At 51.9% G+C, this 19,943-nt stretch overlaps 1 protein-coding gene across 3 annotated transcripts in view; it reads right to left on the bottom strand.

Moving 5' to 3' along the window:
* Nucleotides 1-6,129: 6,129 nt before the first annotated feature.
* Wasf2 (WASP family member 2) overlaps nt 6,130-19,943 on the bottom strand; it is a 77,176-nt gene continuing 63,362 nt past the window's right edge. For all 3 annotated transcript variants that reach the window (XM_070037526.1, XM_070037527.1, XM_070037528.1), the window contains exons 5-9: nt 17,288-17,405; nt 16,145-16,275; nt 13,978-14,133; nt 11,335-11,840; nt 6,130-10,082 (exon numbers count right to left, since the gene is read on the bottom strand). In XM_070037526.1, coding sequence (XP_069893627.1) covers nt 9,925-10,082; nt 11,335-11,840; nt 13,978-14,133; nt 16,145-16,275; nt 17,288-17,405 — 1,069 coding nt within the window. In that variant the 3' untranslated portion in view covers nt 6,130-9,924. The remainder of the gene's footprint in view (nt 10,083-11,334; nt 11,841-13,977; nt 14,134-16,144; nt 16,276-17,287; nt 17,406-19,943) is intronic.

The following is a 19,943-nucleotide window of genomic DNA, read 5'->3' as shown; positions in this document are numbered from 1 at the left end:
GGGCAAACATTTCATATGGCACAACCGTGATATCACCAGACAGGTGCTTTTTTTTTTTTTTTTTTTTTGGTCATGGGGCTTGAACTCTGGGCCTGGGTGCTGTCCCTGTGCTCTAACACTTGAGCCACAGCTCCATTTCTGGTTTTCTAGTGGTTTACTGAAGATAAAAAGTCTCACAGAGTTTCCTGCCCAAGCTGGCTTTGAACCGTGATCCTCAGATCTCAGGCTCCTGAGTAGCTAGGATTACAGGCGTGAGCCACCAGTGCCCAGTTGCCCTACAGTTTTTTGTTTTTTTTTCTGGTACTGGGGCTTGAACTCAGGGTCTGGGCCCAGTCCCTGAGCTCCTTTTTGCTCAAGGCTAGCACTCTACCACTTGAGCCACAATGCCACTGCTGGCATTTTCTGTGATTTAATTGGAGATAAGTCTCACAGAGTTTTCTGCCTGGGCTGGCTTTGAATACTGATCCTCGGATCTCAGCCTCCTGAGTAGCTAGGATTACAGGTGTGAGCCACAGGTGCCCAGTGGCGGTGGCGGCTTCTTCTTGTCGTCTTCGTAGTAGTCCTCCTCCTCCTCCTCCTCCTCCTCCTCCTCCTCCTCCTCCTCCTCCTCCTCCTCCTCCTCCTCCTCCTCCTCCTCCTCCTCCTCCTCCTCCTCCTCCTCTTCTTCTTCTTCTTCTTCTTCTTCTTCTTCTTCTTCTTCTTCTTCTTCTTCTTCTTTTCTTCTTCTTCTTCTTCTTTTCTGAAGTTGGAAGCTGGGCACTGGATGGCTCACGCCTGTAATTCTAGCTCCTCACGAGGCTGAGATCTGAGGAGCATGGTTCAAAGACAGCCCAGGCAGGAAAGTCCATGAGACTCTTATTCCTAAGAAACCACTGGAAAACCAGAAGTGGCGCTGTGGCCCAAATGGTAGAGCATTTGCCTTGAGCTGAAGAGCTGAGGGACAGTGCCCAGGCCCAGAGTTCAAGTTCCACAACCAACAAAAGAAAAAAATGGAAGAAGCCTAGGGAATATAGGAGTAATTTTTAAATGCAGCTGTTCAAAATGAAGGCCTTCTTGAAAAGTGACATGATTGTCCAAAGTCACAGTCAGGACTTGAGCTGAGATCTGGACCCAGGTCAGCAGGCCAGGAAACTGAGGCAGGGAGTCCTATGTGGACCCTGAAAAAACCTGAGGATCTCCTCTACACCCACACCTTGGGCTTAAGGAAGGGTGCACTCACCAGGGTTCAGAGGGAGGGGCCAGGTGCTGCTGCTTGCTGGGGGGCAGGGGGGAAGAACCGGGGAGCTTTGTGTCCTTATCCTAGCTTCTGGCTCTGGGGCCCAAGCAGGGATCTACCATGTGTGGCGTGGTGGGGATGGGGAGGAGGGGGGATGTTTGGGGCACTTGTCTGCTGGATCTGAGTCATTTGAAGGATTCTGTGTGAGGTGGGGTTCAGTAGGCTTCTCCCCCAGGGAGAAATGGCCTGGATCGCCCCCCACCCTACTGCCCATTTCCCCCAGGCCCAGCCCAGCCTGTAGAGATGCACCATCCACAACACGCCCCAGCCCCGTGCCCAGCCAGCTCCCGCTGCACCCTGTAGAGAAGCGTTTCTTCAACCAACCAGGTGCTGGTGACTCACGCCTGCCATCGGAGCTACTCAGGAGGCTGAGAGCTGAGGATTGCGGTTCAAAGCCAGCCTGGGCAGGAACATCTGTGAGACTTTATTTCCAATAAACCACCAGAAACCCGGAAGTGGTGCTGTGGTTCAATTGGTAGAATTCTGGCCTTGAGCGGAAGAGCTGAGGGACAGCGCCCAGAGCTCAAGCCCCCCCCCCCAAAAGCAGGGTGCCTTCTTCCTCAGAAGGGAGCCCCAAAGGCAGGGCTGGGCTCCACTGCCAGAGGAGGGTCCCTGAGGGCGGGGACCTGTTTGCCTACTCAGCCATGAAAGCAGAAGTCTTTGTCTCTCCGGATGACAAGTCCTGCCTCCCCACCTCCCCACCTCCCCACCTCCCCACCTCCCCACCTCCCCACCTCCCCACCTCCCCACCTCCCCACCTCCCCACGGGGGGCTCCTGAGAGCCCAGCCTCCTCCTCCCTTGAGCTGAGGCCCCTGGGAGCAATGCCTTTGGGGTCACGCTGCGCCCCGCCAGCTCCTTCAGTCTCAGACTCATCTGGTGCTCAAGCCAGGACTGTGCACACAGCACATTTCTCGTGTGTGTGTGTGTGTGTGTGTGTGTGTGTGTGTGTGTGTGCATGCTCAAGTGCGCACGTGCGTGTGTCTGGGGAGAGAGGGCCAAGATTTCTCCCAGCCTCTGCTTCCAACCCCAAGGCTTGAGCCCACCCAACTACAGAGGCCAAGGAGGGGGAGCCGGGCGGTGGGCTCCCCGAATTGGGGAAGTCCAGAGCCCCTGCAGGGAGGGCGCAGCCCTGAGCGCCCCCAGCCCGGCCCGGGGCCACGGCCGCCTCTCCCCACGAGGAGTGAGGAGACAGCAGTTATTAATATGAGTTCACACGCACGGCTTCTGCATGCAGGCTGCAACGCAGGCTCCCGGGCCGGGCCGCGGCCAGACTCATCCGTCAGCTTCCCTCTGGGAGCCTGGAGCCCCGTGGTCCTGCGGCCCTCAGCTCCTCCCGTGCCACGACGTGTGCACACGCTTGCACATGCACACAGACACACGTGTGGCAGAACAGGCATCTGACACGCACGCACACACACGCGCACACAAAGTATACTCAGGTGCTCCACACACTAGTGCAGCATGCACACATACATGTTGCACACGTGTACACGGGGAACCTCCACAAGTGATGCATGCTAGAACATCTGCTTCAATGTGTGTAGGGGTCATGCTCACACACACACGTGCACAGTTCCAGGCATATCGCCTAAGCAACCCCACTTGTACACTCATACACAACACCTGCACACGTGTTTACAGGTGATAAGTCATGCACACAACCGCCCGCACAGGCTCACACTCAAGTGACTTGAATGTAGGCACACACCAGTTCACACCAGGTACCCGCTCCCACCCCCGCCCCCGCCATGCCTGCCAATGCCCATGAGTCCACCTCTCCCGCTATTCAGCACTGATTGGCTGGCTCAGCCCTGGTCCCTCCCCTCCCTTCCCCCAGCCTTCTGACGGGCAGTTCCTGCTCCTTCCAATCCCCCCCCAGGGGGCCCCAGATCCCTGATTAAGCCCCTTGCTAATTGGCCATCAGCCCCTTGACTTTGCTGCAGGCCTTCTCCACAGCTGGGAGCAAGAGGCTGCAAATTGGCCAAGCAGAATGGGTCTGGGGAATAGCGCGTGCGTGTGGGGGGGAGGGGGGGGCTGAGAGCCAGAGCCTGGCCCCGGGTGGGGGGCACCGAGCTCCGTCCTGGGATGGCATCCCCGCGAGCCATGCCCGCACCATCATGTACACACACATTGCACACAACATTCACCCCTCTGCACACCAATGCAGGTCAACGCTGGCACACACCCAAGTACACCAAGCACACGTGCGAGACCACCTTGCATGTGAACTGTCACCTGTGTAGGTAGGTGGGTAGGTAGACAGACAGACAGACAGACACATATGTATGTAAGTGCTAGGGAAAGGGCAGCTCAGTGGGAGAACTTGTGCTTACGCGTACCTGCAGGCGTGTGCAAAAATACACCCTCAAGCCAGCGTTTGGTGGCTCACTCCTGTAATCCTAACAACTCGGGAGGCTGAGATCTGAGGACTGCTGTTCAAAGCCAGCCTAGGCAGTCACATCTGAGAAACTCTTACCTGCAAGTAACCAGCAAAAAGCCGGAAGTGGACATATGGCCCAAGCGGCAGAGCATCAGCCTTGAGCAAGAGTGCACACATGCACGTGCACACATACACACACACAGGTGGGTGTACATACTGTAGGCATGCAGGGATGCAGCACTCACACGCGTGCAGACCTTGACATGAAAGCTAGCAAGTGCCAGGGGCAATGGAGAAGCCCTGCTAACTTGCCTCTAGCTTTGCCTCCAGCTTTGCATAAGAGAAACCTGGAGACCTGTTCACACTTCCGGGCACAAAGTGGTCGAACTCAGTTCCCAAACCTTCAGGAAGCCACATGAGCCCTTTCCTGACTCCTAGAACGAACAGCAGACCCTCTGGCTTTAGTCCTTCTAGCTCCAATCCTCTTGGCTCTGTGCCCAAGGCCACAAGGTGCTGTGCTCTCTGACACATCAAGGGAGTTATTTCTATGCCTGTTGCCTGCTTGCTGTGTGATTTTGGACAAGTTGCTGTGCCTCTCTGTGCCTTGTTTCCTCATTGGTAAACTAGGAATGCATGGCTTTGTCTTTGTGAACCTTTCAAGACTGTCCTTAGAGGAGTCCATGGAGTCGTGTTTATTGATGCGTATTTTAGACCTATGAGGGAGCAGTGTCATTTCCCAAGATGGTGAAATGCCGAGATGGAGGGGCCACAACCGTCCTTGGGGGGAGTGGGGGGTGGAGAAAGTGAGGAAGTACAGCCCAGAGAGGGAGCAGGTGGGTGGGAGCTGAGGAGCAGCACAGGCATGAGGCAGGAGGGCCGATGCACAGCTCCATAGGGAGGGAAGGCAGGCGGCTGCTTGCTGGGGGGGAGGTAGTTTCGGCCTGCTGTAGAAGACGGTGATGGAACCGAGATTCCTGGGTCATCAAAGGCCGTTCGGGTCCTGAGCTTCTCCCCAGGGCCCAAGGGGGGCACCTGAAACGGCTCCTGCCTGCGGTCTAGACAGGAGCTGGCTGCCACCTGGAGCAGAACGTCAGCAAATGGCGCCAGGTTGCCCTGGTGGTCAGACGGCCAGGAGGGGGCAGTGAGCAACAGGGCGAGGTAGCAAGCGGGGAAGGGCGGCTGGCTGGGAGGACCTGGTGTAAGATCCGCCAGCCATGATGTCTGTTCCAGTAACTGCGTGCTGACTTGTGTCCTCGTTTGCACAAGGCCAGGGGCCTACTCAATGTGTGTGTGTGCCTCTGGGCCCAGGCTCTGGTGTGCCACACACACCAAGTGTGGGTAAGGAATCGCCTGTGTGTGTGCCAGGCAGGGTGGGCTGCAGGGTCCCGTTAGCCTCCAGGGTGGGATCGAAGGTCTGAGTTGTGCCCGTGGGCTGCCGCAGGCTGGGCAGGGTGTGGGCTCCCGCAGGCTGGGCAGGGTGTGGGCTCCCGCAGGCTGGGCAGGGTGTGGGCTCCCGCAGGCTGGGCGGGGTGTGGGCTCCCGCAGGCTGGGCAGGGTGTGGGCTGCGGGCCTGGGGCGAGCCCTTCACCTGTGAACCTGCTGTTCTCGGGTGGAACACGGAGCTCCTGCCCTCAAGATCAACGCTACCATGTGCAGTCTTTGGCAGCAATGGGTGCCTGCTAAGCGCTCCTCCTCCTCAGGGTGAGTCCCGGGAGGTGAGGACAGGCTCGGGACTGGCCTGCCGCCAGCACCCCCCCCCCCAGGCTCCCACACCTCCATTTTGTCTTGCCAGGGCGGGCGTCTGGCTGCCTGTCAGTCACCAGCCTCTGGCAGCCAAGTGCTGACTAAACACAGGCCGGAGCAGAGGGAGCAGAGGGGGCCGCGTGGCCCGCGCCCCCTCCCCCTCCCCCCGCCATGAGCTCAGGCCGGGTGCAGCGTTGCTGACAACTCAAAACTTCTCCGTCGCCAGTGGGTGACTCCCACAAGCCGGCGTGACCCGCAGAGCCACCAACCCGGCCCACCCTCCTGCCCATTGGGTCTACCGGGCCTGGAGCCGGGTGCCTGCTCACCCATCACCCCCGGGACAGCAACCCCTGGCAGCTGTGCCGGAACAGCCACTGCTTCCTGTGCAGGTAACTTGGGGGGGGGGGGTCCAGAACAAAAGGCTGCCCCCCCCTTGCCTTCCCCAGGCAGGAGGAGGTATGCAGCAGCCCAAGCCTTTCTAGGGATCCCCGGTACAGGGTTCTGCTGAAGGTATGCCGCCTGGGTCTGAGGCAGGCAAGATGCCGGCCAGATGTTGGGCGGCACTCAGCCTGTGCCCCCCCCCGCTGGCTGAGGAGCTGTCGGCACCTCTCCTCGCGGGGAGGGGGCCTGGACTCCAGCCTCACGGGGGTCTCTGCCCAGAGGCCCCCTGCAGCCCGTGGCTCTCAGCGTGGCCTCCGAGTCTCCCATGAAACACACCAACACCGGAGGTGGCTGCGTGGCCAGAGCCTTTATCGGATTCCTGAAGATGGTGTCCACATGTGTACAGAGTTCCACAGGACCTTCGGGTCGCTGGGGTACAAATATGGCACATAAACAGGCCTGACAGGAAAGCAAAGGAGACCAAGCTCGGAGTTTCAGGGCCCTAAAAACTGGGTGTCCTTCCAAGGGTCTGAGAAGGGGCAGAGGAGAAGAGAGGCACTTTGGGGGGACCAGCTACCTTCCCAGCCTTGGGGAAAGGTGTGTTCTCCCACGGTGTCTCCACGACCTCTTCGCTCACTCCCTAAAACCTCGAGGTGCCAAACACACCCAAGAACTCACTGGAGTCTGTTCTTATAAATATATTTATATCGGAGAAAACAAGGCACTTTGGGAGCATTACAGCTTACTCTTCTACATGTACATCATTCTAGACAGAAAGTAAAAACTGGTTAGTTTCTCAAATGAATTAACCGGCTGAAGTTAATACAGAGACAGAGATGTTCCCTGGCCCTTGCCGAGGCCCCATTAAAGTGAAGGTGGCGGGAGGCGCGGGACCAGGCCCTGCTCTGTGACCCCTGCCCCTGGTCAGATGGACTCAGGCAGAGCTCAAAGCCTTACGCCCTCCAAGGAAGGCTGGCATCTCTCCTGAGCAGGAGCGCCTGGGCCTGGCACGCTGCGTCCTCCCGCAGGCCCCGAGGTCAGGTGAGGGGCTGCGGCGGGAGGCAGTCCTACAGCAGAGCAGGAACGCGGTGGGAATGCTTAAGCAGGGTCACCAAAGCCACAGAGACCTCAATCTGTCCATGCTGGCGCTGCAGAGTCGGAGGATCGGCGCCACGGGAAGAGATTTCACATTAGCCCTGACAACACCGCCTCAGTGCTGCGGTGACATTGGCCAGGGTCGTTTGTGAGGGCGCTGGAGCTTCCATCGGAGGGGAGCGGGAGCTCAGGCCAGCTGCTCTGAGCCTCCAAGGGATCACTGCCCGCCTCCCCCCACCCCTGCTCCCTTGGAATGAAATCATCTCACGAGCAAGCAAAGCCACAAGTCACTTCTGACACTGCCGAATGGAAGCTGGGCCTCTGGGCCACAGGAATGGGGGCAGGTCCCCTGGGCTGGGCAGACCAGGAAGGGAGGTGGCTCCTTGGCTTTGAAGCTTAAGAGTCCTTATGGGCCATTGTTCTATACTCTTAGCAGCCTCGGCCCAGTTTAAATAACCACCAAACTTCACATTCTACAATTACAGAATTCCACAAACACATGCCTACCTGCACTGGGTCCTTTATCATCTTAAAGGGCCCTGGGTAAAGAAGCACTTTTTTTTTTTTTTTTTGGTGCACATATGCATAAGTAGAGCCCAGAGGGCCTCTCAGCTGACTGGGTCCCCCCACCCCCCAGCTGAGGCTTCGCAAGGCCGGCTGCTACAAAGCGCCGAGCTTGGCTGCATAGATTTTAATGAGAGCGTCAGGCAGAGCTGTGCTGTTGCTCTCCGGGACTTGCAGATCATTACCAAACCAGCTGTAGGATGAGAACACAGCACATGGAAACCCTAGGAGGTCACTGAGCTAATGATCTAATCCTACCTTCCGCAGGCAGGCCCTCCCCTTCTCCTCCTGCCCCCAGCCCTTTGCATGGTGGACTCTGTCCATTCCAGAAGCTAGGCCAACACCGCCCCCTTCAAGGTCAGAAGAGAATGATAGCAGTGGCTCTGGCTCCCCCTTTTTCCGGAAAGGAGGAGGATGGGGGTAATTTAGTCAAAGCCATTAGGCCCAAACCCTGGCCTGGCCAGGCCCCAGGACTCCTATTTGGAAGAACCACTGCCCTCCGCCTGCCTGCCTGCCTCTCCAGCCCCTGCTGAGCTGCGGCTGGGCACCTTCAACGGCCATTTTAGGGTTCTGATGAAAGCGAAGGGCAAGGTGGGCAGTACACCAGGGCAGGCGAGCCCATGTGCTTAGCATGGAGCTGGGTGCCAAGCCCTGTGGCACAGACACCGGAGGAGCGGCAGGAGGGCCTCTGGCATCTGCAGGCTTAGTCCCCACGTTCCAAACTTGAGGAGGGAAGTGGAGGGAGGCTCTGGGTGAGGGCAGGCGGCAGCGCCGTGATTACGCACTCTCCTCACTCTCCTCAAGCCGGAGGGGTTTACGAGGGCTTTGGCAATTACTACAACCATTTGCTGTGCTGGGTAGAGACAGATCCTGTTTCTCTTTGTTTCAGGCTCTGAAAGCTGGAGAAGCCAGGAGAAGCTGATTTCAGCCTAAAAGGCTACACAATCGTTGGAGCAGAAGAGAAGAAGCCTTGCTGTTGGCCAGAGCTGACCAGTTTTTTGGTGGTTGTTTTTTTCCTGAAAAATAGCACCTGTGTATTAGCTCTGGGCAGGGAGGCAGAGGGGGAAACAACATCACGGTATTAGTGAGTGGGAGCTGGAGAGAGGACCCGGACTCCTTCCGCCTTCTAGCCTTCTCTTCATGGCTGCCAGTCCCCCACCCCCAGGCAGGTATCTTGCGGCAGGCAGCTGCCAGCCCCAGCGACTAAAGTTTCTACTGCGGGCAGAACCCTGGCTAAACACTGGAGAAAGAAAAGGGGAAGAAGCTGCAGAGGAACTGAAAACAGCATTTGTCAAGGCTTCCTGCCCCCTTTCTTCTCTCCCCTATTCCTGGTCCCTCAAAAGTGCAGCTCCTTGGCCACCTGAGTGGCTGGAAGTAGAATGGGGTGACAAAAGACGACGAGAGAGGACACAAGGATCAGAACAGTACCGACAGGGCTGCCAAGGCCCTGAGCCCTCTGACTGGGACTCCTGCCTACAAGCAGTGTTGAGCAGCATCGTTAAAGCGGCTCTGCCCAGACTCCAGCAGGTGCCCATTATTTGGTCCTAGAAAGCATGGGTAACTTGGAATTCAGAAATCTGGGCGCATGCTCTGTCACTATCCAACTGTGTGACCTTGAGCGAGTCCCTTCCTACTGGCAAGCCTCCGTGTCCTTCAGAGAGCTGAACCCCAGGACCCTTGTAGTTCCAAGTCTCTAGGCTTTCTTCCTGACAACCAGCAGAGGCCCAGGTTCCTGAGTGTCAGAGCTAGTTTGGTCATGGATACTGGAGGTTAAAACCAGGCTATGCAGCCTAAAGGCACCTAGGGGTGAGGGAGAGACATCTAAAAGACACCTGAACACCAGGAGTTCAGGAGGGAGCCTGGGAGAGAGACAACAGCCAGGCAGGACAAGATGCCTCCTGGAGAGAGGCAGCCAGGCCTAGAGATAACTGAGCAAGCGCAGCCCACCGGCTAAAAAGGGCGGCGCAGGGGGCAGAAGCCTGCCACAGCCCGGCTGTGGACACTTGCCTGCGATGCCTTCTTCCTGAGCCCAGGAAGGGGGCCGTCTGCATCCACACAGGCCATTCTCACGGGGTTAGGACCAGAATAATGGCTGGCATTATTTGAAAAAGCTGAGGGCAAGGATTTTGGAAGAAGGCCACCATTGAAAATGGCTCTTAGGGGAAGACACTATCTCCAACTGAAACCCAATCAAAGGATCTGCTCTGGGGGTTTTCTTCCTTCCAATATGTACCAGTCACTTGAAGGGAAGAAGGAGCGACTCAGCTGCAGACCCTCAGGAGCCCAAGGGCCTGGCAATGGAGAGAAAATGCATGGCAATTTGGAGGAAGCACTTGGATATATCTTTGGTTGCTTCAGGGAAGGCTTTGGCCCCTTGAAAAAGAACTTTTTTTTTCTTCCTTTCCCCCATGGGATTGTTAGGGTGGATATCAAAGACAGGAAGGAAGGAAAGAAAAAGGGGAGGGGGGCAGTAGGCAGAACGAGTTAATCCGACCAGTCATCTTCATCAAACTCCGAGGAGTCGTCTTCAGAGTCGCTGTACTCAACAGCAATGCGACGTGACAGTATGGTGGCCACATCATTGCCCACAACATCACGCTTCTCTTGCTCCCGCTGTTCTTCAACCCTGCGCAGCTGAAAGCCTGGTGACAGAAAGGGAGAAGGGTTAAGAAGGCACTTCCAGCCACAGAACCCATTCAGCACTAAGGGGCGTGCCCTCCGATAGAGGGAGAGACTGAAGACAGGAAAAAGGATCCTTTAGGAATGTGAAGAGGCAGGGCAAGCAGGAAGAGAATATAGGCTTCATGAAATGGGTGTTCCAGTGCTGTGGGTGTGTGTGGTTGCTGCTGAGGATGGCACTTTCTCATCAGGCTCTGAGTGGGGAGTGCCACAATAGCCCATCCTGTAAGCGCACAGACTGCTCAAGTCCCCAGCTGCAATGGGGCTCTGCAGCTCCTGTCTCTTGAGCACCCTCAGAACAAAACTAACAATTTGGAACCAGATTTGGGCCCTGACAAAGAGAACAAATGCTCCAGGAGGGTTCGATCAGTTGGGGAGGGTAAGGAGGAGATAACGGGAAAAAAAGGGAAAAAGATAAGAAAAAACAGGGTAAGACCCACCCAGTAGCAATTCTTACGTGCAAATACACACACTATATTTTCAAGGAGTTCCAAGACCCTAGAATCTTTACAATTTTTCACTGTAGCCAGGCAAGGTGGTATATAACTGTAATCCTAGCTATGTAAGAGGTAGAGGTAAGAGATCAAAATTCTAGGCCCAGTCTAGGTGAAAATACTGGTGAGAGCTTAAAAAACAAAACAAAAACAAAACAAACAAAAAAAGCCAATGGGCTGGGCATGGTGTTTCCCAGCTGTAGTCCCAGCTACTCAGGAGGTAGAAGTAAGAGAATCCAGAGTCGTAGGTAAAAGCACCAGATCCTATCTAAAATCAAATTATAACAAAAAGAACTAGAAGTGGTGCTGAGGCTCCAAGTGGTAGAGCACTAGCTCTGAGTGAAGCAGCTCAGGGACAGCGCCCAGGCCCTGAGTTCAAGCCCCATAACCAAAAAACCAAAAACAAAAAGAACTAGAGATGTGACTCAGATGGGAAAGCACTTGCCTAGCAAGCAAAAGGTCCTGAGTAGTCCACTCTGGCACTGCCAACAAACAAACAGGAAAGTCTTCAATTTAGACCAATGCAATTAAAAAACAACAACAACTGAATCTTCACATTTTTAGGGCAAAATCTTTTTTCAGCCCAAGGTTCCAATTGCTTTCTATACTCCATAAAAGCTGTCCCTTGAAATGGGCAGAGAACCCCCCACCCCTTACTCAGTCAAATCAGCTCCAGAAAGACAAAGTTCCATGGCCCCAAACCACCGGCGGATTTACTTACCTTGGCGGATGGCAGAAAGCAGGTCGCTCCGGGCATCACTCACAGCAGGCAAGGAAGACTTGGGCTTGGTGGCCTCAGAATGTGGTGATGGTATGGTGGGCTGGCCATCTGCACCACTGAAGGGGAGAGGTGGGGGTCCCGGAGGCGGGGGAGGAGGAGGAGGAGGAGGGGCTCCTCCTCCTGTTGGCTGGGACAAGGGAGGAGGTGGGGGATAGTCAGCTGCTGGTGGTGGGGGAGGTGGGGGAGGAGCAGCAAAATCAGGGTGAGGTGGAAAAGATGGGGGAGAAGGTGGCGGAGGAGTCCCCGGAGACCCAAATCCTGCCGGTGGTGGTGGAGGCGGCACACTCATTGGCGGTGGAGGGGGAGGGGCAGGTGGAGGCGCAAACCCAGGTTTGGGGCCTGGTGGAGAGCCCAGAGGAGGAGCTGGAGGTGGGTGGCTGGGGCTGACCACGCTGGTTCTTTTGGGTCCAGCCAAGCCAGATCCTCTTTGGTTGTCTGCTGGGTAGCTAGAGGGACAAAGAAGAGACCCATCTTCATTTTGAGGGCACAAACACCTACTTAGAGGAAGGCTTACCTACAAGCCCAGGCTCCCCTTAGCCCACCATGTTCACCTGCTTTACTCAGGCCCAACAGAAGGAAACACCCAGGAGCGGTCAGAATAGATCGACAAGGAACTGAACAGCCTTATAAGGTAAGGAGCTAGCTTCCCACTGGCAGAGAAGGGAGGGGAACTACCTGGTAGAAGTGAACTTCGGATGCCCCTGGCAGTTAAGAGCCAGCCAAGACACCTCAGAGAAAGAAGGCCTGCTCCCAAACGTGAACCTGACCCTGAGCCCTCCAGGGGAGGAATGGCCCATGGGTGACCATTAGTTTAAGTCTAGACCCAGGACTCAGAACACATACAGGCAAGACCTCGAATGAAAATTCAAACACCACCCACCCACTGGGCTGTGTTTCTCAGGTTATTAACATTCAGCAGATTTTGTGAGGAAAGGAACCCACGCTGAGCTGACCAAGCCTGAGCGGGTATAGATTTAGGCGCATGCATCTTCACTTGAGGGAGAGTAAATCTCTATCTGAGGATGTGAAAGATGGAAACGCTCAGACTACCAACTCTTGATCTAGGCTGGAAAGAGGATTAAGGCTCCTCTTCTCCTGGGAACAGATTCGTGGGCCTGGAACTGCAGTTTCAGGTCATGTGTGGGGCTGAAGCTTTTCTTCTACCTTTGCATCTGCCCTGAACTAATAGCTACTTCTTAGAAAAGCATCCATCTTGGAATTTTCCACAGACCTTCAAGCCTTAGCTGCATCTGACAGGGCAGCCAGCAGGAAGTGATTTGGGAGGCAGGAGGAGATTTGGGATTAGTGGTTACAAGGGCCAAGAAAAATGGGGGAAGGGAGGACAGCATTGCTTTAGACTGCCTCTAAGGGGCCTCAATATATTCACTCACTAATTAAACAGTGCAAGGAGAAAAGTGCACCTTTCAAAGTGCTCATTTGTCAGGCATCAGAAAGGGAAAAAGTAACTGTAAGGAAATAGTGCAATGCAAACAACCCTCAGCCCCCTTTCCAGCCATTACTGGCAGGCAATCTTCTCCATATACCTCTGCCAGAGAGACTCTAAGCCTCATTCCCCTTTCTCCTTGTTTTCATCTTTCTGAACAGTCTACCTAGAAGTGAAATTTGCCAGAGCAACAGGAGAGGGGGCAGGGAGAGTAGCTATCTGCAAGATTCCTAGATTCTGAGCAAGGTGTCTGCTAACTCCTACATGGCCAACAGACTGGACCATGTTATCTCATACTAGTTAAAGCTGGTAACAAGAGGCTGGGAATGTGGCCTAGTGGTAGAGTTCTGACCTACCATGCAGTAAGCCCTGGGTTCAATTCCTCAGTATCACATAAATAGAAGAATGGAAGTGGTACTGTGGCTCTCAAGTGGTAGAGTGCTAGCCTTGAGCAAAAGAAGCTCAGGGACAGTGCCCAGAACCTGAGTTCAAGCCCCAAGACTGGCAAAAGAAAAAAAGAAAAAAAGCTGGTGACTTCCATCTGTTCCTTCAGGCAGAATAGCAAGTAGTTAAGATTTAGGCTAGGCATTCAGTAATCACGCCTGTAATCCTAGCCACTCAGGAGGCTGAGATCTGAGGATCGAGGTTCAAAGCCAGCCCGGACAGGAAAGTCCATGAGACTCTTATCTCCCATAAACCACCAGAAAAGTGGAAGTGATGCCATGGCTAGAGCACTAGCCTTAGCTGAAGAGCTCAGGGACAGGGCCCAAGCCCAGAGTTCAAGCTCCACGACCAAACAAAAAAAGAAAATTAGGCTTGACTAAATCATGGCTCTGCCTCTTATTTGCTGTGTAACCTTACGTAAGTTCACTGACCTTTCTGTGCCTCATAGTTTACTTATCTGTAACACGGGGATAATACCAGTACCTCCTCAAGAGGCCTTCTACGGGAATAAGTAACGTATTACAGTGTTCAGTACAACATCCAGCACCCTCACTGTTGATAAATGTTCATTTTTTCTATTACCTGGACAGATTTGCCACAAGTTGTGCCAGTGATCCTGTCCTGTATTTTTAACTCTTGTTCTGTTTCTGAGTGCTTAGCCACACAGGATGGGTAGAAGAGGTTCTACCACTTACCTGAATTCTGCTGGCGGGGGAGGCAAGTTGTCCTCAGAGAAGGAAGGAGAAGGTGAAGAGGCAGAGTCTGACTGTGGCGGTGGTGGGTAGGTGCCTGTATCCACATTTTCAACAGAGCCAATGCTGCCATTCTGATACACCAGGGATGGTGAATAGCTGACAACAGACCCAAGGTGAAAAGCTATCATTTAAAGAGTAGTCCCAGCACAAAAAAAGTAAAAATAAATAAAGAACCTGAGTGATACTCCTTTCCTCGTACATACTACAAAAATGCATGTGATACAAAAGTGACTAGGGAGAAATAAAGTCAGTATATTTCCCACCTATTTTGTTATATTGAAATTTTATTTTAGGACTAAATATCCTATTTTATTCATCTTTCAGACATTTCTGCTATGGTAACAGGATCCAACCCTTATGATCAAAACCCTGCTGTTCTCTTCCGGTATCAGCTTTATGAAATCCAACATTCTTTCAAATTGTCTCCTAAACATTAGGGACAGCGATACTCGAAGCCCAAAGCCTGTGTTGGTCAAAGGGTGAAGCTAGCTAAAATGCACAGACCATTGAGCTGCAAACATGTGACTGGCCTAGAGCCTGATTCTGAGTGCTCAAAGGCCAAGGAGGCATTTGATTGCAAAAATCATGCCAAGGTTGCTGTGTGGTAGTAAATGCAGTCCCTATGCCAGGATGCTCATCAACCAAAATGAGCTGCTACTTAAAGCAGGGTGCTAGGGCTTGCCTTACGAAAACCTCTCCCTCAAAGCACTGGGCCTTGAATGAACTTGCTCTGAATGAATGATATCAAAATGTCAAGCAAGGCCAGGTGCTAGTGGCTTGCCTGTAATCCGAGCTACTCAGCAAACTGAGATGTGAGGACCTCAGTCTTCTGGGTAACTAGGATTATAGGTCTGAGCCACCCACACTCAGCTTGGCACATTGCTTGGTAAGTTCATCAACAAGCATGTCTAGGTAGGCCACGCATGTAGCCCAATGCAAGACGAAAATGGCAGGCAAACCCCTCATCTTCACCACCCCCACTTCACAAAACAGGACCCAGCAGTTGACATCCTAAACATGTACACCTCCGACCTTAAGAGTCACTGGACCTAGAAGAAGTGCCTGTCTCAAAAGGATGGCAAAACAACCTCTTGTACTGGGGTGGGGGTGGGGGTGAGGCAATGAAAGCACACTCGGGTCTGACTTCCCTACAGAAAGAAAGGTTCATTTTCCCTCTCACTATCTTCTCCATTCTTTAAAACGAATCTCTTAATCCAGAAAGAACGAGTGTCAGAAGTGTCAAGGTTTTTAAAAGTCAAGGTTTTCATGGTAGAGTTACTCCTAAAAGCAAGAACAACTCAACTCTTTCCTTTTATCATCCCTAGACACCCAGCATGGGCTGGCATGGATCTCTGACAGCTAGGATGCAATGTATTTAGAGGAAAAACCAGTGTGACAATTGTGCCAAGCAGTCGTGGTGACTTGGTTCTGAACGTCACACAGGTCAGACAACAGGATAAGCATCAAACCAAGCTTACAACCCATTTCCCCCCCTTTACACCTCCCGTATGATTTGGTATTGGGAAATGGGGTCAGACTGACATCTCCTATTTCTCCACAGAGATATATAGCCTCCACAGCGGCCTAGCAACCTTTCCCACACTGACTCTGAGCTCTGCATTCAGCCCCTTGGCCAGCCGCTCTCCCAAACCTGACAAAGGCTGGCTGAGAAGTTGCTCTGGTAATGCATGACTTCCCTGCCTGGCCCTTCCTACTTCTTCAAAATGACTGGCTCTTAGGCTTGACCTTCAGATCCACACTTTAGAAGAAAAGCGCTCCTTGGACCACTTTCCTCGCTTTCCAATTTTTCTTGAGATCCTTGGATATACTAGTGTCTGGCAGAGTAGGGCACAAGAAGCCATGGGTCTTTTTTTTTTTTTTTCCTAGACCACTCCAGTCACCTCATTTAAATTGCTGAGTCTCTTGATTTATTTAGCAAATTTTAATCACCAGATGGCTGCACTTAGAAGTAGCTGATTAATGGTGGTATTGGTCTAAACCCCACAGTCAAATTTCAGGGGGTGTGAAAGGTGTTATGCCAGACTGTTATCTCCAGGTCCCTAATCTCTTCAAAGAAGGCTACTGATAGTACAAAAGCATCACCTACCCAGAAGGCCCCAGCTTTTCTTTGGACTCCACAAATTCTTGTCCCATCTTCATTTTCTCCCACTCTTCCTTACGCGTCTTGATTTTACGTGGGTTTACATTTCCTCGATTTGGATTATCTTTCTTTTCTTTCTATATTAAGAAGGAACAAAAGAGCCTTGGTAAAATATTTTCCAAAGTTCTTCATTAAAATTCCACCCATCTTCCAGGATGCACATTCAAGAGATGATTTGCCTAGACAACACATGATAACAGCAGAATTTATAGAATTGCCGGGTTTGGAGTGACCTAGAGGCCATCTAATTCAAACCACCTCCTGGGCAAAACATTTGCTCAGTCCCACACTCAACACCTCTCGCAATGGAAAATCCGTTACATCTCTGGGTAACTCTTTCACGTCTTTGAACCATTCTAATTGTTAGGAAGTGAGTAAACAGCTATTTGTTATTTGCTCTGCCACAAAGGTCAGTTTAGAGAGATGAAAAAGAATAACAGCTGTTGATATCTTGGGTAGATAGAAGGAAACAGTTAAAAAAACAAAACCAAATCACTGAAGAATTTTCCAGCCCATGCAGCTGCATTAGCCTCTGGCAGTCTCCTGGGTCTGCTGGCAGCCATGCTAATGGGATTGTGGGGTGGAAACTGGTAGGTCACATATAGCATCAGGAGCCTAAGGGGAGAGAAGTATCTCTACAACCCAGGCATATCCCCCTTCCTTGGCCCCACCCAGGAGCAAAGGAGTTAACCTGCTCCTGTTACAAATTGTGATGCAGAACCTGGTGCTGGTCTCGGAACTGGGCTGCAAAATTGGTGGGAAAGGGACTAGTCTCGCTCGTGTCCAGCAGGGTTCAGGTGCAAATTGCAAGAGAAATAAATGGTAACCAGAAAAATCTATTCCTAAAACTCAGCCTGAATTACTCAATTGTTAATAGTGTTAGCGGGAACAAACACGTTTTTGGTGTGATTTGTGCTTTCATCTTGGTGGTGCTTGGTGTGGACACATTTTTTTTTTTTAAGAGTTTCACCTGGCATTCTCCATGCAAGCAGTCACTTGGAATTACTTCACATAAGACTAGTTTCCTTTTTATCCGCCCTCCACAAGCATGCCTACTGATGTGTAGAACAGAGGCCCTCTTCCCCTCACCCTATGCTTTCTCTTCTCTTTCATGATATCCTTGGTGTCCTGCAGCATCTTCTCCCTCCAAAGATCAAAGAAGTACGAAGGGTTGGTGTAGAATTTGAGTGCCTCTTTTCCATCATCCCTGGGATAGAAATGAAGACAAGTAGCTGTCAGTAGACAGATGAGCTCTCAACCAAATCCAATATTCCAAACACCTACCAGTTAGCACGTTTACAGTAAGGAATCAAGAAGTCATTCAAATCGATTGCGGATTTCAATGCCCCTGAGTGGCACCTCTCTACTTCTTAAGAACGTTGGTATTCCTTCCAATTCCTGATAGAGAAATCTGTATGGTCGGGGCAAGAACAGGCTACAGCAGCAGGGATGCTGATTATTTCTAATGATCTGCATAGCCACACACCGTCTCTGAGGATATCTAGATATTCTGGCACCTATGAGAGGATTTCTGGCATTGTCTATTCCCCTAACAATTTCTCAAGACTCCCTAGGATGAGTTACTGGCTTTCCACCCTCCAGTGTAGGTTCATATGTACCTAAATATGTGCTTTTGATAGCTCTAATTTCTCTATGTGACGATAACCAGTACATGGAACCTTCTTGTTCCCTCCTGGAATAGGTTAGCATCCAATAACACCCCAACCACAAGGGGGCCTCACAATAGATGGCCAGCTGTTTCAAGACCACAAGGATTTTTTTTTTGGTACCATCCTAGGGCTTAAACTCAGGGCATGGGTGCTGTCTCTCAACTTTTTCACTAAAGGCTAGTACTCTACCACTTGAGCCATAGCTCCACTTCTTACTTTTTGCTGGTTAATTGGAGATAAGAGTCTCATGAACTTTTCTGCTCAGGATAGCTTTGAACTGAGATCCTTAGATCTCAGCCTGCTAAGTAGCTAGGATTATAGACATGAGCCACTGGTATCTGGTAAGACCACAGAGTTTTGTTTGGGTTTTTTTGGGGGGGTCTGGTCGTGAGGCCTGAACTCTGGGCCTGGGTGCTGTCCCTCAGCTCTTCAGCTCAAGGCTAGAGCTCTACCACTAGAGCCACAGCACCACTTCCAGCTTTTTTCTTTTTGCTTATGTGGTGCTGAGGAATCAAACCCAGAGCCTCATGCATGCAAGGCAAGCACTCTACCACTAAGCCATCTTCCCAGCCCAGACCACAGAGTTTTTATCACCACTTCTTAGTGGCTGTGACATTAGTACAAAGTGAGCCATTGACTGTCAATGAGGGCCATTTGCTAGACTCAATGATCCTGGCTAGAATTCTCCACTTGGCACGGCATGGACAAGCCCCCATTATCTAGAAGCACACACAGAAGGGTGAATGTTTAACATTCTGAACTACAAGAACTGGAACCTAGAGCTGGGTGCCAGTGGCTCATGCCTATAATCCTAGTTACTCAGGAGGCTGAGATCTGAGGATCACAGTTCAAAGCCAGCCCAGGCAGAGAAGTCCGTGAGACTCTTCTCTCCAGTTAACCACCAGAAAACTGGAAGTGGCACTGTGGCTCAAGTGGTAGAGCACTGATCTTGAGCTGAAAAGTTCAGGGACAGCGCTGAAGCCCAAAGTTCAAGCCCCATGACCAAAAAAAAAAAAAAAAGAAAGAAAAAGAAAGAAAGAAAGAAAAAGGAAAAGAATTGGGCATAGTGACGCACACTTGTCACCCAGCACTCAGGAATAAAAAGCAGGAGAATCTCGAGTTCAAGGCCAGATTAGATTGGTTTGTCTCAAAATAAAAAAACTGAAAAGGCAATTCTATTTCCAGCCCCTCTAATCCTATCAAAACACAGAGACTTCATTTCTAAATTAAATACTAATCACTCTGAGACAGGCATGGGTGCTGAGTGTTTCCATTTCCAGTCTATCCGATGTTGAGGCAGGAGGATCATGAGCTCAAGGCCAGTCTAAGTTATATATGAGACCTTGTCTCAGAAAAAAAAGTGCTGGGCAATGGTGGTCACACCCATAATCCTAGCTACTCAGGAGGCTGGGATCTCAGCATCATGGTTTGAAACTAGCCTGGGCAGAATAGTCCATGAGACTCTTTATCTCCAATTAATTAACAAATATCCAGGAGTGGAGCTATGCCTCAAGAGGTAGAGTGCTAGCTTTGAGAAAAAAAAAGTTCAGGGGGCTGGGAAGGTGGCTCAGTGGTAGAATGCTTGCCTTGCATGCATGAGGCCTTGGGTTCAATTCCTTAGCACCACATAAGCAGAAAAGGCCAGAAGTGGTGCTATGGCTTGAGTGGTAGAGCACTAGCCTTGAGCTGAAGAGGTGAGAGACAGCGCCCAGCTGAGTTCAGGCCCCATGACTGGCCAAAACAAAACAAAAAAAGTTCAGGGACAGTGCCCGGTATTGGCAAATTTTTTTTTGTCGGTCGTGGGGCTTGAACTCTGGGCCTGGGCGCTGTCCTTCAGCTCTTCAGCTCAAGGCGAGCGCTCTACCACTTGAGCTACAGCGCCATTGGCAAAAATTTTTTAAAAAATAAAAATCTTTTTACTTTTGTCAGTCGTGGGGCTTGAACTCTGGGCCTGGGTACTATCCCTTAGCTCTTCAGCTCAAGCGCTCTACCACTTTGATCCAGTCACTTCCAGTTTTGTGGTGGTTAAATAGAAATAAGAGTCTCATGGACTTTCCTGCCTGGGCTGGTTTTGA

The sequence above is a fragment of the Dipodomys merriami genome, unplaced genomic scaffold (genome assembly GCF_024711535.1).
Source record: "Dipodomys merriami isolate MVZ:Mamm:240054 unplaced genomic scaffold, mDipMer1.0.p SCAF_28, whole genome shotgun sequence".
Classification (NCBI taxonomy): Eukaryota; Metazoa; Chordata; class Mammalia; order Rodentia; family Heteromyidae; genus Dipodomys; species Dipodomys merriami.
The sequence above is the reverse complement of the archived record's forward strand: the minus strand, read 5'-3'. Positions and strand labels throughout refer to the sequence as shown.